This window comes from Pecten maximus, chromosome 6 (assembly GCF_902652985.1).
Source record: "Pecten maximus chromosome 6, xPecMax1.1, whole genome shotgun sequence".
Taxonomy (NCBI): domain Eukaryota; kingdom Metazoa; phylum Mollusca; class Bivalvia; order Pectinida; family Pectinidae; genus Pecten; species Pecten maximus.
In genome coordinates, this window is record NC_047020.1 from 36,140,267 (window position 1) to 36,158,208 (window position 17,942).

General features: G+C 36.4%; 1 protein-coding gene across 15 annotated transcripts in view; it reads left to right on the forward strand.

Annotated features, from left to right (window-relative positions):
• LOC117329662 (calcium uptake protein 3, mitochondrial-like) overlaps positions 1 to 17,942 on the forward strand; it is a 154,597-nt gene that overhangs the window by 51,727 nt on the left and 84,928 nt on the right. For all 15 annotated transcript variants that reach the window (XM_033887700.1, XM_033887706.1, XM_033887703.1 and 12 more), the window contains exon 4: positions 9,782 to 9,829. In XM_033887700.1, the coding sequence (XP_033743591.1) occupies positions 9,782 to 9,829 (48 nt within the window). The remainder of the gene's footprint in view (positions 1 to 9,781; positions 9,830 to 17,942) is intronic.

The window sequence follows — 17,942 nt, forward strand, 5'->3', positions numbered from 1 at the left end:
CCCCTATACCATTACAAGTCTGATCGGGGAATCGAACCCCGGCTGCTTAGGTGAAAGGCTGCTGTACATTATTGGTCAAATCTATTAATGGCTTATTCCGATGCACCATATATCAACACTATTTTTGGTCCCCTCCTAGTGCTTTGGCTTTGGACACCTTGGGGCTCATATATTACAGGATAAGATATAATGATTTAAGTAGATTTGTAGGTGACCTAAGGCAAAGTCTCAAGTGACCTAGTCTAATTGCCTTTTGTCTTGTCATTCTCTGAGGTGCATTGTCTGTTGTGCATTTGCAAACAATTTTCTACTTTTCAACAACCTAGAGGCGTAGAGATCTGATATTGGGCCTATCGCATGCTAGGGTGAACGACATTAACCTCAAATTCAAGATCACAGGAATGAAATCTGCCGCAAAAATATATCAAAACCCAGGTGACCGTTAAGGCCCATGTCTTGCTTCAATTCAGGATAATTTTGTGCCATTTTACCCTGCATGTTTTGAGAGTGATAACTCGATCACTCCACAGAATTGGTAACTTAAAAATCATGACTCCTGAGGGGGGATTTTTTGTGTTGGAGCATCCAGAAGGACTACTAACTAAAAAGAAAGAAAGTGTAGATGATATATCAAACATCTTGTCATATCTCAGAACGGAGTCGGTGTTTCAGAGTATTCCATCTTGAAGCCCTCTATAGTAACAAGAGGTACCTATTAAAATGGCTATATTAGCTTGTTAACGGATGATTCAGTATATATGGAAGAGTCACACAAACGTCGTATTCATTAAGTAAGACACATCTGATTTATATTGCATTAATAGAGAAATATACATGACTAATAAGTTTATACTTGTTCATTACGACATGTATGCATTCTGATTCATATAAAATACCCCGTAAAACCATCACAAGATGTCTCCGGATGCTCCCTGGTAGTGATTGCTTACAGATTTACACACCGCATGTGTTACTTTATCATATATTACGTTGCAGTATTGAAGGTCAAATTTTTTTCAACAAATTATCTTTAAAAAATACAAAATTGAAGAAACCATTAAAAAAATTTCTATTTTATCTAAGAAGTTTTTATCTAAAATGCAAGAAACATATCTTGATATTCCTATTATCTTAAACACTCCTTTATTTGAAATTCGTAGATTATATACATGAGTGTCATATTTGAAATTATGACTGTACAATGCCATACAGTATTCTTTTAAATTACCCTGAAAAAAATGATGTAATTTACCTAATTCTATTTTTCAACACAAAGTTCTATTTTGAAACAAGTCTAAAAAAAATTAATCGGCATCATTAAAATGTTTGTTTGCTGTACAAGCTTCCATATGTCTGGTACTGTAGGGGTCATTAGGAAGCTTAAGTTACCACCCAGGAAGTGTTTATGTGGAGGGGCCATGTTGCTGGCGAAGTGTACAAACGATAACCCATCATGACACCATACGCTCACAATCTACGAGTTGTAGAGCGGAATCTCTCTTTTCACAGATAGACTGCGATTTGATTGGGAAAAGGTCTTAAATTTGGGAATGAAATGAAAAAAAAAAATGTTTATAGATCATACTCCTTGTATGTTAAATTGTGAAGTCCATTGGAACTGGATGTAATAATAGTTTATAAATGAAATCCTTGTTTATAGACATCTGTAGGAATAATTCATGTATATAAAAAAAATTCTTTGAATAAATTTTCAACTTGGCAAATTGGGAACTGATTATGCATTTTGGTATGGGTTTAAATATCCTGAGATATACATACACATGTATTGATATCCAAATATATTTAAACCAATCAGATTGTTTTCTTCCTCCTTCAGAGAGGTTCTTCTAGGAAGGTTGGGTTTAAAATACAGTTAGGTAGCTGAAAGTAAGACTATTAATTTCAACATTGAATGTATTAAAATGTGACAAATTCTTTAGTACTTACCAGTATTTCTTAAACGACAGACCTCTATCAACTTGACGGAATGTTGCTTATCCGAAACCATTGTTACACAAGATAAAGACATAACCAAAATTTGTAAAGTACATGCATTCCTGAGTAAGTCTAAGTAAGAATGTTTGTTTTCTTAAACAAGAATGACTCCCCTTGAAGTGTCGTCAACATAAACATTTTTTTTTATTGAAAGGTTTTTCCCAACAACCAATCAACACATTGCCCTTCTAGATTTTTACTTGGGGTTGTTGGTTTTCCACACTTTGACACTTTTGGTATGTTCAGAGTTGTCTGACCCGAAGATGTCACCGCAGGAGTTGTCTCACCTTGACAAAGGTCAAGCAATGCTACGCCTGTGTATGCTTTGTCAGGTGTTAGGGACAGGTAGATTACTAAAATAATAAGTAATTGTTGTTTTTACAAGGATAAGTCAATCAGACCTATATAATATACCTATATACCACTTTATATGGTTGATGTTGGTTTAAGCCAATCACTGACAGCCATGTTTATTTAGCAGGAGCTTGTCACCTCATGACTGGTAATTACCTGATAATGGGGCAGGATTAGGTGATTTAAGGAGAAACTGAGAATTTATTGTTCACTAATTATGTGTTATATTATATGAAAAGAAAATTTATAAGGGCTATAAATAATCAGTGGTTATTTTTAGCAATCATAAAGTATATAGTATAAGGTACATGCAGTTATTGAATATCAATTTTCCATATATACAATGTATATGCAAATCATAATTCCCCCTAACAGTAAAAATCCTAGGAAATTATAAAAAGTATATTTTGCATAATGTTTACTATTGAATATGAAATGTCTGATTTTAAATATCAGTTTATGGCCTAAGGAAATTTCTTGACTCAAAATTTTCCATAGGAACACGTACATTATTAGATTTCAGGAGAAAATCTTATCTAAGGAACTCTCCTTTAGTTAGGGAGTATTCATGAAATTGGGGCCAGGACTAACTATTTCTATGATACAATAAATTAGTTTAAAATTTAAGAACAGAGCTTGTATTTCTTAAAGATAAAAAATATGCATTTACTTCTAACATTCTGATATTTTTTATAATGTGTAGGATATATATTAGTATTTCAATACAATTTTCTCTTATACATTTTGTAAAATGTATTTTTTTCACAAATGTAGTTTAAAAGAAAGAGATTCATTGTGTTGTATATAAACATATTGTAAGGAAGTTGTTTTCTCAGTTCAGAGTAACTTGAAGTCCTGCAAATGTATAGCTATTTCCTTGCAGGAAATATCTTGTATACAAACTGTGGAAATCGGTATGTGTATACTGTTGTATGTTGATCAACTACTACTCATATACAGTTAAAAAATTGTTGCTACTTCAGCCAATATTAGAGACCAATCAAGCTTGAATCATTATTAAATGCCATATGATATATTACATTTTCTACATATTTATGCAATATGGAGTCCATTACTTCTAAGAATTCTTTGTCCTATAATGCCAGATATTGAATTGATAGAAACGGATGGTCTAGGTAATTGGCTTAGGAACTTTTACTTGCGGTTAATTTCAATGCCAAAAAAGTTGTTTATAAAATGCTAATTTCATGACTACAAAGTTTTATTATCCTAAAGAATACTGACTTTATACCTACATTATAGATATTCTATTGGTTTCTTAAAAAGCATTAATCATGTTTAGGTAAGATTATTTAATTCAATTCTTAACAAGTAAAATAAAATGAAATTATTAAAAGAAGAAATTAAAAAAAAAAAAAAAAAGGAAAAAATATAAAAATATAAAAATATCTTGAAATTAGAATTTAATACTTTTACATTTCCTTCAAATATCTGTTGAGAAAATTTTAATTGAACATAATTTTTGATGTCATTGCAAAGGAATGAATTAATGTATGGGTTCTGATCAGAATTTAAAGCTTAAATCTTTTTAATACAAAACTATTTTAATCAACTTCTTAATCAAAGAAATTATCACTTTTTTGATCACAAACAAGTTTTGTTTACTAGTAGGTGATATGCAGGCAAAATTATTATTAAAAAATCTCTTGTTTATTTTTATTAATCAAAACTTCAAGAAAGAGATGTTGGAATTAGAATTTGTTTGCTCTGTAACAGATATTAATTGGTTTCTCTAGTACAGAGGTGTTTTCCCTCCAATTTTAAGCTGAATGCTGCCGGAGACAGATGTGTGAGGGCCATGTCTTCGGAGCAGAACTATGCAGTCATGGGATCTCTATTGTATTGGCTACTCTTTAAATCGTGAATAGCAGCACGCGTTATGCACAGCAGGAAGGTGCCAGCTATTGTTGTTGAAACCATGCTACAATGAATACATGCTCACAAGTATAGCGTATTTTCCTATGCATGCCTAATGGGTTTGCAATCAAAAGGGTTCTCGGATCACACGACAGCCCTTTCGCGTTAGCTTTTCTGCGTTTGGTGTTTTCCTCACCGACAGGTAATTTTTTGGGGGGCCCTTACATGTTCTGAAGTAAACTTCCATATAATTACCTGTTCGCTTAATTTGCGATCCTCAATTCCCCTAATTTAGGCTTATCACCTTTCTGTTTCCCTTTGATACTTCACTGATGGTGTGCTGGACCGCTGCCTGACTTGGACAGAACACGGAGGAAAGCTAAGTAGGGCATACAGCCAAGAGGCAGAAAAGGGCAGGAAGGAAGATTTCTTTATAATAAAGGTCGATGTGTGTGTTTATGGTTTCGATACCAGGATCATTCTGCTACTGAAGCAACTAACTTCACCAAAATAAAACAGAGAGCAACATGATGACCATTTGCTCATACTGCTTTACTATTAATTAAGAACTATCCGGATGAAAGGGAGAGAGAGAGAGAGAGAGCAGTTTCCATGAACTTCAACAACGTAGCAACCGAATGCAGCAATATTGATAACACGTACTGAACAACACTTAACAATTCTAATGTTAAAACTGGTTTATATTAAACTTTTTTTGGACCAAACAGTGAAAAATACAAACCCAAACATTCAGAACAACCTAATTATCAGTATCAATATGCATATACCTATTTATACATCTGTGTGGGCTGTTGCAAAAGAGATAAACCAGTTTACAGTATCCTACTCTTTGCTTTGAAAGTAATCTGGATTTAGTGGTTCTGTAATGCTAATCCTCCATAGTCGGAGTTGAATCATCCAACTTTACTTTTTCTTGTGTCCCCAGGTTTGAATAATTTTTGGTACCTAATTGTGAATCATGTGTGTTGAATATAGAAACATTCTTGATGTGTCTCTATATCAAAATCCTGTTACCCTATAACCATTCTTGCCCAGATTTAAGTCCAATGGCCCCTGGTTTTAACCATTCTTTACGAAATTTTAAGTCCAGCGGCCCCAAATTTGAATCCTTCTATCACCACATTAGGATCCTGTCGCTCCAATTTGAACAACCTTTTTGCGCCAGTTTTGCGTCCTGCTGCCCTCAAAATTGCTTGTGCTAAATGTATTGGCTTTAATGTTTCAAAGATAAAACTCAATTTTCACCATAGATTACCTTGCAGCTTCTTAGAGATATAATAACCTGTTGAAGTTTCAATAATTCTTTCAAAGATAATGCAGTAGTTCTTAAAACGATTTACTAGAATATCCATCGGACATCAGGATGTTGATCAAGAAAGCTTTTGTTGCTCAAAATGATACATTTTCCTAAGTATATTGCATTTTACTGTCTGGGGTGTATATATACTCAGCTATGCAGTCATCATTGGAGAAAATCAAAATTCTTGCCAATTCTGAGCCTACAGAAATAGGAAATTTATTAGCAAGTATTCCGGATGGTATTTGGTGAATAATAGCAGTATTTTCTCGGTGTTGACATTTGACTTTATGATAGCAATAAATATCAAATAACTTTAAAAGCTGCTAAAAGGAGCCTCAGTTTCAACAAAGTTTGTTCATTTCAGATTTTCTTGAATGTTCAAGTTTTAAAAATGTTGCTGACTTTGTGCTTTGATTTGCATTCTTGGAGTTAAAATGGCATATATGAGAGTTGTTGTAAAAACTTATTATAAAAATTTCGCTGTTGCAATATATTTCCAATCATTTACCAACCGTATGTATATTTCATAGATTGGTGTATTATAAGAACCGACATATGAGTTGATGGTACCTGGTGTTTAATAAAAAGAACATATCTATCGTACATTCGTTAAGGATCTTAACGGAGAATTCATGGGAACCATAATAATTTGTTGATAGATTTCCAATTTCTCAGCCAGTAAATTCTATAATCTTTCTGAAATGATATAGATTCAGTTTTGAAAATCATTAAGAAATTTTATATACACTGAAATGCACTATCTTAAAAAAAATATTTGGAAATAAAGCATATAGCTAAAATGCACTATAAGCTGGATGTTGGTGTAATTATGTAACTTACCAATCCAGGATAAGACGTTCGTTGACATCGTTAATTCAACTTTCTTCAGTTACCAGCATCTTTTCCTTTAGGCTTTATCAGTACAAATTGTTACCTCTTCGTCACAATTCAACACGTTCGGAATGTTTTTGAATTCCATAAATGAGAATTAATAGTAATCCATTCTGTTCCATTAAAAAGAGTTGAACTTAAGTTTGTAACAGGTACTTGGTCTGTCCTGAAGCAGAATAGAAATGGTACGCATGGTTCATCGAGGCGTGACCATTGACCATTGAAGTGTGGCCATGTCTTGTGTCTGGCCTGTGGTAGGTTTCAAATTGTCCTCGCCAAAAGCAGGAGGAGTTTCTGTCACGCTCGAATGACCTTGCACAAAAGCTGTTCCCTCCAGTTTAGAGCTAATAATGTACCACGGCATACAAATCATGCTAGCATTGTCGGATAAAGTCGTCTTTGTAGAATCACTCTCGGCTTTTATGAAACACCTTTACGCACACGCAGCTCACATGTTCGTACTGAAAAGACAACACAAACATAAAACGAATGAAGGCGAAAGAGTGAAGTGCTTATTTCACAAAACAACTGTTAAAATGTTAAAAGTTTCAATCATTCTTATCGTCACATCAATCTATCAAGTATCGTATACGCCATTGTAAATAATCCGTTTACGGACAAACGGTGGTGAATGTCGGAATTATCAACCAAGTGGTGGGTGATGATGATGAACCGATGCCCTCTGGTGGTCAGCTTTTGAACTGATATCAGTCGTCATCAGTATCAAAGCCTCATTGAGCACGGTAAAAGTAAAAACTGATTCTTCACAGTACTGAATGGGAATTTAAACGAAATTTAATTCCTTTCGGTATTATCAATGACAAATATGGTTTCCAGGACTCTTATATAAAAAGAAAATGACCGGCATGGTCAGATACAAAAGTTAATTGATTCATTGTATATAGAATTGATGCCCAGTTTGTAATATATCTGAAGCAGGAGGTGACCATGTTGGATCTGTCACATGATGTGATCACCTTGTGCCTCGAACCAATCAAGCGTTGTCGTCTGCTTTTCTTAGCCATTCAAACACAGACAAAACCCTGACTGGATTAACGCTGTACTGTTTAATTTGGTCATCAGTCCTGACTTGACCGACAATGGATGAAGGAATTACATCCCCAATGACCATCGGTCATTTGAAAACACTGATAACATTTCTCTTACTTGACTATTTGATGTATGACTTGTCCACTCGAGTTGTCCACACTCAATAGGTTCTACCTGTCAAACCCTTGGTCCATCGGTCAACATCAAACGCAAACAAGCCACAACTCTAATGGATGTAAATTGAAGAGGTACATATCATTTCAGTGACCAGCTAGGTTCCTGACCTCTGAACTTTGGCACACGCTATGAGCAGTTGGTGTATAATAATTAGTAGAAGAGTTTGGCTTTCGATTGAGAGTGGGTGAAAAATGACGGTTGTCACATGGTCATTAAATGGTCATCTGTGATACATGCATGATTTCTAGGTGGCCTCCTTATAATCATACAAATGCTCGAAATAAAAAAAAAAAAAATCAGGTGAAAACACTAGCAAGCAGGGAACTGTCGAAGTTAAGACATGTACCATGTCAGAGTAATTTGTCTTTAAAGATCAAATGTCATTTATTGAAAGAGAAAATAGGTGTTTATAATAAGTGAAATTTTTACTCTGAAAAAGAAAGAAAAGAAAGGCAAAAGAATATTTGCCAATAATTTTAAAGTTTATTAAATTTTAATTTTAAAGAAAAAAAGTTAATTACATATTTATGTATAGGTAAATGTTATCTTTCTTAAACATTGAAATGTTCATAAACGTCATTGATATCACATATAATCAATAGTTATGAGAATTTTATTAAATATATGTTTTGAAATTTTTGTTTGAATTTTTAGGTCATCTGATCGAGACAAAGTCTCAAGTGACCTATTCTAACCGCTTTTTGTCCGTCGTTGTGCAACCATAAACAAGTAACATTTTCGACTTCTTCTCCAAAACTGCTGAACCAAATTCGATGAAATTTGAGCTTTCTTGTCCAAATGTCAACCAAAATTTATTATGTGAATTATATGATCTCATTTTAACCTCCCAGGAGCCTGAGGGGCGAGGCCAAAAACGGCCAAATTGACTAAAATTTCAAAAATCTTTTTTCTCAACTCTAAGATATGGTAGAATCTAATACTCTTCATAGAAGGTGCTTTACCAAAATTGTGAATTTCATGACCCTTGGGTCTCATGTTTCACCTTGGGGAGGGGATAAAATTGATTATAGTTTATATAGAATAATCACATTTTTGAGCATTATTTGTTCCAATTAAATTGCCATTGGAAATAATACAAACTTTGTTAGAATTATCAGTATGGGATGCCTGTTGTAAACCACATGTATATTGGCACTGACTGACCCCCAGGGGCTTATGGACGGGGCCAAAAAGGGTCAAATTAACTGAAAATTCAAGAAACTTCTCAATACCTAAATAAGGTAGAATCAAATACTCTTCATAGAAGGAAGGGTCTTAAGGTGTTTTACCAATAATGTGAATTTCATGACCCTGCAGTCACACGATTGGCCCTGGGGAGGGGGTAAATTTTACTATAGTTCGCTGGGAAATCACTATTTTGACTGTCATTGTTTCATTTCTATTGGAATTCATTCTAACTTTGTTAACATTATCAGCATGGGATGAAAGCTTGATGGTATGCACATGCTGGCCCTGACTCAGACCCCCTGAGCTGATGGGCAGGGCCAAAAGGGTCAATTAAATTAACTTAGATATTTCAAAACTCAGGTGAACGTTAAGGCCCATGGGCCTCTTGTTATCATATGTTTTTATTGAAAATGTTTAAACAGTATGTGTATCAAATAAGAAAAAAAAATGAAGAAATATCATCTCTTAAGATTGAAAATATATCATGAATTGTGTATATTAATTAAGTCAAAATTAAAAAAGAATATCCTGATGATATTGAGATTGTCAGTGAAAATATAAATGTATTTAATTTTTCTGATTAATTGTCTTACATCGTTTGGTTGGCTGTGCCCTACCTTGTTTCAGGAAGTGTTTTTTTTTTTTTTTTTGTATTCAGGATTTTTAATGCAACACAAAGATAAAATTTTACATGAATATATGCATATATTTTAAACATGATGATGATGATGATGACATCAGCTAAATGCAGTAAAATCAACGGGCATTTCAACAAATTTTTTAAGTTTTTCTTGAAAGTAAGTTAAAAAATTGCTGTGTATTTTAAAATTACATATATGGAAGTTGTTTATTTTTCTGGAGAATTACAGAATTTTAATATTTTAACAATATTTGTGTTAATGTTAGGCTATTCTTTTGTTGTTACAGGTCTCATCTCCTATACAGAGTATCTCTTCCTCTTGTGTGTCCTAACCAGTAAGTACAACCATTATATAGATATCTATATTATACAAAAGAATTAAGGGGCCGCCGTGGCCGAGTGGTTAAGGTGTCCCCACACTTTATCATTAGCCCTCCACCTCTGGATTGCGAGTTCGAAACCTACGTGGGACGTCAGTTGCCTGCAGGTACTGACCGTAGGCCGGTGGTTTTTCTCCAGGTACTCTGGCTTTCCTCCACCTCCAAAGCCTGGCACGTCCTTAAATGACCCTGGCTGTTAATAGGACGTTAAACAAAAACAAACCAAACCAAACCAATCTAAAGAATTGAATTAAAATCTACCTACAAACAAGGAGATGATTTGCTGTTTAATATTCTAACATTTAGATATTAAGAAACCTTGGTACATCTTCCTCTTAAGAACACAAAATCCTTATAACATGACGACATTTGTGGCAGTAAAAGATATAGGCAATATATATATATATATGCCACATAGATCATCAAAAATAACTCCTTTTCACATTAAAACTGCCAGAATGATATACCTGGCTGAACTCTGATGCATTCATCCTAAATTAATGAAATGCCATTTTTTCTAGACATTCAAACTGAAATTTACTTGAAGTGATTAACTGTGAATTGTACCTCTTTCCCCCTGCACCCATTTGATTTGATAGCATTATATCATTTGTCTTAGTTAAATAATTTTTGAGATATATGTATGTGCTTTTATCTGAATGTGTAATACATGCTCATTTATAGAAAATGTTCAGATAATAATTTTTTTTTAATGAAGATGAGAAAATACATTGTGGATGTTAGAAATCTATATAAGGATTTACAATGGTTTTGAATACTCTGCCATCGGATTGGGACAAGCTTATGGATGGCCTGAAGGCATGGCAGGTGCTAGTATCAATATTGATGAGTACTTTAATTTGAGTCTAGAATTTCTGTATAATAAAAAAAAAGGACCTAATGCCTTATTCAGTTCCCTGTAATGGGTCGCTGTCTGCTTGAAAAGAGAGAAAGAGTTTGAAAAAAGAGAAATGAAACTTAAGGAGAGAAATGAAACAACAAGTTTGGTGACGAATCAGGAATGATTCTAAGATTTAAGAAAGTTAGGAGGAAGATGAGGAATGGCCCTTAGATTTAAGTGAGTTAGGAGGAAGATGAGGGATGGCCCTTAGATTTAAGTGTGTTAGGAGGAAGATGTGGAATGGCCCTTAGATTTAAGTGAGTTAGGAGGAAGATGAGGAATGGCCCTTAGATTTAAGTGAGTTAGGAGGAAGATGAGGAATGGCCCTTAGATTTAAGTGAGTTAGGAGGAAGATGAGGAATGGCCCTTAGATTTAAGTGAGTTAGGAGGAAGATGAGGAATGGCCCTTAGATTTAAGTGAGTGAAGAGGAAGATGAGGAATGGTCCTTAGATTTAAGTGAGTTAGGAGGAAGATGAGGAATGGCCCTTAGATTTAAGTGAGTGAGGAAGATGAGGAATGGTCCTTAGATTTAAGTGAGTTAGGAGGAAGATGAGGAATGGTCCTTAGATTTAAGTGAGTGAAGAGGAAGATGAGGGATGGCCCTTAGATTTAAGTGAGTTAGGAGGAAGATGAGGAATGGCCCTTAGATTTAAGTTAGTTAGGAGGAAGATGAGGAATGGTCCTTAGATTTAAGTGAGTTAGGAGGAAGATGAGGAATGGTCCTTAGATTTAAGTGAGTTAGGAGGAAGATGAGGAATGGTCCTTAGATTTAAGTGAGTTAGGAGGAAGATGAGGAATGGTCCTTAGATTTAAGTGAGTTAAGAGGAAGATGAGGAATGGCCCTTAGATTTAAGTAAGTTAGGAGGAAGATGAGGAATGGTCCTTAGATTTAAGTGAGTTAAGAGGAAGATGAGGAATGGCCCTTAGATTTAAGTGAGTTAGGAGGAAGATGAGGAATGGTCCTTAGATTTAAGTGAGTGAAGAGGAAGATGAGGAATGGTCCTTAGATTTAAGTGAGTTAGGAGGAAGATGAGGAATGGCCCTTAGATTTAAGTGAGTTAGGAGGAAGATGAGGAATGGCCCTTAGATTTAAGTGAGTTAGGAGGAAGATGAGGAATGGCCCTTAGATTTAAGTGAGTAAGGTGAAAGATGAGGAATGGCCCTTAGATTTAAGTGTGTTAGGAGGAAGATGAGGAATGGCCCTTAGATTTATGTGAGTGAAGAGGAAGATGTGGAATGGTCCTTACATTTAAGTGAGTTAGGAGGAAGATGAGGAATGGCCCTTAGATTTAAGTGAGTTAGGAGGAAGATGAGGAATGGTCCTTAGATTTAAGTGTGTTAGGAGGAAGATGAGGAATGGTCCTTAGATTTAAGTGAGTTAGGAGGAAGATGAGGAATGGTCCTTAGATTTAAGTGTGTTAGGAGGAAGATGAGGAATGGTCCTTAGATTTAAGTGAGTTAAGAGGAAGATGAGGAATGGCCCTTAGATTTAAGTGAGTTAGGAGGAAGATGAGGAATGATCCTTAGATTTAAGTGAGTTAGGAGGAAGATGAGGAATGGTCCTTAGATTTAAGTGAGTTAGGAGGAAGATGAGGAACGGCCCTTAGATTTAAGTGAGTTAGGAGGAAGATGAGGAATGGTCCTTAGATTTAAGTGAGTTAGGAGGAAGATAAGGGATGGTCCTTAGATTTAAGTGAGTTAGGAGGAAGATGAGGAATGGTCCTTAGATTTAAGTGAGTTAGGAGGAAGATGAGGAATGGTCCTTAGATTTAAGTGTGTTAGGAGGAAGATGAGGAATGGTCATTAGATTTAAGTGAGTTTGGAGGAAGATGAGGAATGGTCCTTAGATTTAAGTGAGTTAGGTGGAAGATGAGGAATGGTCCTTAGATTTAAGTGAGTTAGGAGGAAGATGAGGAATGGTCCTTAGATTTAAGTGAGTTAGGAGGAAGATGAGGAATGGTCCTTAGATTTAAGTTAGTTAGGAGGAAGATGAGGAATGGTCATTAGATTTAAGTGAGTTTGGAGGAAGATGAGGAATGGTCCTTAGATTTAAGTGAGTTAGGAGGAAGATGAGGAATGGCCCTTAGATTTAAGTGTGTTAGGATGAAGATGAGGAATGGTCCTTAGATTTAAGTGAGTTAGGAGGAAGATGAGGAATGGTCCTTAGATTTAAGTGAGTTAGGAGGAAGATGAGGAATGGTCCTTAGATTTAAGTGAGTTAGGAGGAAGATGAGGAATGGCCCTTAGATTTAAGTGAGTTAGGAGGAAGATGAGGAATGGCCCTTAGATTTAAGTGAGTTAGGAGGAAGATGAGGAATGGCCCTTAGATTTAAGTGAGTTAGGAGGAAGATGAGGAATGGTCCTTAGATTTAAGTGAGTTAGGAGGAAGATGAGGAATGGCCCTTAGATTTAAGTGTGTTAGGAAGATGAGGAATGGTCCTTAGATTTAAGTGTGTTAGGAAGATGAGGAATGGTCCTTAGATTTAAGTGAGTTAGGAGGAAGATGAGGAATGGTCCTTAGATTTAAGTGAGTTAGGAGGAAGATGAGGAATGGCCCTTAGATTTAAGTGTGTTAGGAAGATGAGGAATGGTCCTTAGATTTAAGTGTGTTAGGAAGATGAGGAATGGTCCTTAGATTTAAGTGAGTTAGGAGGAAGATGAGGAATGGTCCTTAGATTTAAGTGTGTTAGGAGGAAGATGAGGAATGGTCCTTAGATTTAAGTGAGTTAGGAGGAAGATGAGGAATGGTCCTTAGATTTAAGTGTGTTAGGAAGATGAGGAATGGTCCTTAGATTTAAGTGAGTTAGGAGGAAGATGAGGAATGGTCCTTAGATTTAAGTGTGTTAGGAAGATGAGGAATGGTCCTTAGATTTAAGTGAGTTAGGAGGAAGATGAGGAATGGTCATTAGATTTAAGTGAGTTAGGAGGAAGATGAGGAATGGTCCTTAGATTTAAGTGTGTTAGGAAGATGAGGAATGGTCCTTAGATTTAAGTGAGTTAGGAGGAAGATGAGGAATGGTCCTTAGATTTAAGTGTGTTAGGAAGATGAGGAATGGTCCTTAGATTTAAGTGAGTTAGGAGGAAGATGAGGAATGGTCCTTAGATTTAAGTGTGTTAGGAGGAAGATGAGGAATGGTCCTTAGATTTAAGTGAGTTAGGAGGAAGATGAGGAATGGTCCTTAGATTTAAGTGTGTTAGGAAGATGAGGAATGGTCCTTAGATTTAAGTGAGTTAGGAGGAAGATGAGGAATGGTCCTTAGATTTAAGTGAGTTAGGAGGAAGATGAGGAATGGTCCTTAGATTTAAGTGTGTTAGGAAGATGAGGAATGGTCCTTAGATTTAAGTGAGTTAGGAGGAAGATGAGGAATGGTCCTTAGATTTAAGTGTGTTAGGAAGATGAGGAATGGTCCTTAGATTTAAGTGAGTTAGGAGGAAGATGAGGAATGGTCCTTAGATTTAAGTGAGTTAGGAGGAAGATGAGGAATGGTCCTTAGATTTAAGTGAGTTAGGAGGAAGATGAGGAATGGTCCTTAGATTTAAGTGTGTTAGGAAGATGAGGAATGGTCCTTAGATTTAAGTGAGTTAGGAGGAAGATGAGGAATGGTCCTTAGATTTAAGTGTGTTAGGAGGAAGATGAGGAATGGTCCTTAGATTTAAGTGAGTTAGGTGGAAGATGAGGAATGGTCCTTAGATTTAAGTGAGTTAGGAGGAAGATGTGGAATGGCCCTTAGATTTAAGTGAGTTAGGAGGAAGATGAGGAATGGCCCTTAGATTTAAGTGAGTTAGGAGGAAGATGAGGAATGGTCCTTAGATTTAAGTGTGTTAAGAGGAAGATGAGGAATGGTCCTTAGATTTAAGTGGGTTAGGAGGAAGATGAGGAATGGTCCTTAGATTTAAGTGAGTAAGGTGGAAGATGAGGAACGGTCCTTAGATTTAAGTGAGTTAGGTGGAAGATGAGGAATGGTCCTTAGATTTAAGTGAGTTAGGAGGAAGATGAGGAATGGTCCTTAGATTTAAGTGAGTTAGGAGGAAGATGAGGAATGATCCTTAGATTTAAGTGAGTTAGGAGGAAGATGAGGAATGGTCCTTAGATTTAAGTGTGTTAGGTGGAAGATGAGGAACGGCCCTTAGATTTAAGTGTGTTAGGAGGAAGATGAGGAATGGTCCTTAGATTTAAGTGAGTGAAGAGGAAGATGAGGAATGGTCCTTAGATTTAAGTGAGTTAGGAGGAAGATGAGGAATGGTCCTTAGATTTAAGTGAGTTAGGAGGAAGATGAGGAATGGTCCTTAGATTTAAGTGAGTTAGGAGGAAGATAAGGGATGGTCCTTAGATTTAAGTTAGGAGGAAGATGAGGAATGATCCTTAGATTTAAGTGTGTTAGGAGGAAGATGAGGAATGGTCCTTAGATTTAAGTGTGTTAGGAGGAAGATGAGGAATGATCCTTAGATTTAAGTGAGTTAGGAGGAAGATGAGGAATGGTCCTTAGATTTAAGTGAGTTAGGAGGAAGATGAGGAATGACCCTTAGATTTAAGTGAGTTAGGAGGAAGATGAGGAATGGCCCTTAGATTTAAGTGAGTTAGGAGGAAGATGAGGAATGGTCCTAAGATTTAAGTGAGTTAGAAGGAAGATGAGGAATGGTCCTTAGATTTAAGTGAGTTAGGAGGAAGATGAGGAATGGTCCTTAGATTTAAGTGAGTTAGGAGGAAGATGAGGAATGGCCCTTAGATTTAAGTGAGTAAGGTGAAAGATGAGGAATGGCCCTTAGATTTAAGTGTGTTAGGAGGAAGATGAGGAATGGCCCTTAGATTTATGTGAGTGAAGAGGAAGATGTGGAATGGTCCTTAGATTTAAGTGAGTTAGGAGGAAGATGAGGAATGGACCTTAGATTTAAGTGTGTTAGGAGGAAAATGAGGAATGGTCCTTAGATTTAAGTGAGTTAGGAGGAAGATGAGGAATGGTCCTTAGATTTAAGTGAGTTAGGAGGAAGATGAGGAATGGTCCTTAGATTTAAGTGAGTTAGGAGGAAGATGAGGAATGGCCCTTAGATTTAAGTGAGTTAGGAGGAAGATGAGGAATGGCCCTTAGATTTAAGTGTGTTAGGAGGAAGATGAGGAATGGTCCTTAGATTTAAGTGAGTTAGGAGGAAGATGAGGAATGGCCCTTAGATTTAAGTGAGTAAGGTGAAAGATGAGGAATGGTCCTTAGATTTAAGTGAGTTAGGAGGAAGATGAGGAATGGCCCTTAGATTTAAGTGAGTAAGGTGAAAGATGAGGAATGGCCCTTAGATTTAAGTGTGTTAGGAGGAAGATGAGGAATGGCCCTTAGATTTAAGTGAGTTAGGAGGAAGATGAGGAATGGTCCTTAGATTTAAGTGAGTTAGGAGGAAGATGAGGAATGGTCCTTAGATTTAAGTGAGTTAGGAGGAAGATGAGAAATGGTCCTTAGATTTAAGTGAGTTAGGAGGAAGATGAGGAATGGTCGTTAGATTTAAGTGAGTTAGGAGGAAGATGAGGAATGGCCCTTAGATTTAAGTGAGTTAGGAGGAAGATGAGGAATGGTCCTTAGATTTAAGTGAGTTAGGAGGAAGATGAGGAATGGTCCTTAGATTTAAGTGAGTTAGGAGGAAGATGAGGAATGGACCTTATATTTAAGTGAGTTAGGTGAAAGATGAGGAATGGTCCTTATATTTAAGTGAGTTAGGTGAAAGATGAGGAATGGCCCTTAGATTTAAGTGAGTTAGGAGGAAGATGAGGAATGGTCCTTAGATTTAAGTGAGTTAGGTGGAAGATGAGGAATGGTCCTTAGATTTAAGTGAGTTAGGAGGAAGATGAGGAATGGTCCTTAGATTTAAGTGAGTTAGGAGGAAGATGAGGAATGGTCCTTAGATTTAAGTGAGTTAGGAGGAAGATGAGGAATGGTCCTTAGATTTAAGTGAGTTAGGAGGAAGATGAGGAATGGCCCTTAGATTTAAGTGAGTGAAGAGGAAGATGAGGAATGGCCCTTAGATTTAAGTGAGTTAGGAGGAAGATGAGGAATGGCCCTTAGATTTAAGTGAGTGAAGAGGAAGATGAGGGATGGTCCTTAGATTTAAGTGAGTTAGGAGGAAGATGAGGAATGGTCCTTAGATTTAAGTGAGTTAGGAGGAAGATGAGGAATGGTCCTTAGATTTAAGTGTGTTAGGAGGAAGATGAGGAATGGTCCTTAGATTTAAGTGAGTTAGGAGGAAGATGAGGAATGGTCCTTAGATTTAAGTGTGTTAGGAAGATGAGGAATGGTCCTTAGATTTAAGTGTGTTAGGAGGAAGATGTGGAATGGTCCTTAGATTTAAGTGAGTTAGGAGGAAGATGAGGGATGGTCCTTAGATTTAAGTGAGTTAAGAGGAAGATGAGGAATGGCCCTTAGATTTAAGTGAGTGAAGAGGAAGATGAGGAATGGTCCTTAGATTTAAGTGAGTTAGGAGGAAGATGAGGAATGGTCCTTAGATTTAAGTGAGTGAAGAGGAAGATGAGGAATGGTCCTTAGATTTAAGTGAGTTAGGAGGAAGATGAGGAATGGTCCTTAGATTTAAGTGAGTTAGGAGGAAGATGAGGGATGGTCCTTAGATTTAAGTGAGTGAAGAAGAAGATGAGGGATGGTCCTTAGATTTAAGTGAGTTAGGAGGAAGAGGAGGAATGGTCCTTAGATTTAAGTGAGTGAAGAGGAAGATGAGGAATGGCCCTTAGATTTAAGTGAGTTAGGAGGAAGATGAGGAATGGACCTTAGATTTAAGTGAGTGAAGAGGAAGATGAGGAATGGTCCTTAGATTTAAGTGTGTTAGGAGGAAGATGAGGAATGGCCCTTAGATTTAAGTGAGTTAGGAGGAAGATGAGGAATGGTCCTTAGATTTAAGTGAGTTAGGAGGAAGATGAGGGATGGTCCTTAGATTTAAGTGAGTGAAGAGGAAGATGAGGGATGGTCCTTAGATTTAAGTGAGTTAGGAGGAAGAGGAGGAATGGTCCTTAGATTTAAGTGAGTGAAGAGGAAGATGAGGGATGGTCCTTAGATTTAAGTGAGTTAGGAGGAAGATGAGGAATGGTCCTTAGATTTAAGTGAGTTAGGAGGAAGATGAGGAATGGCCCTTAGATTTAAGTGAGTTAGGAGGAAGATGAGGAATGGCCCTTAGAT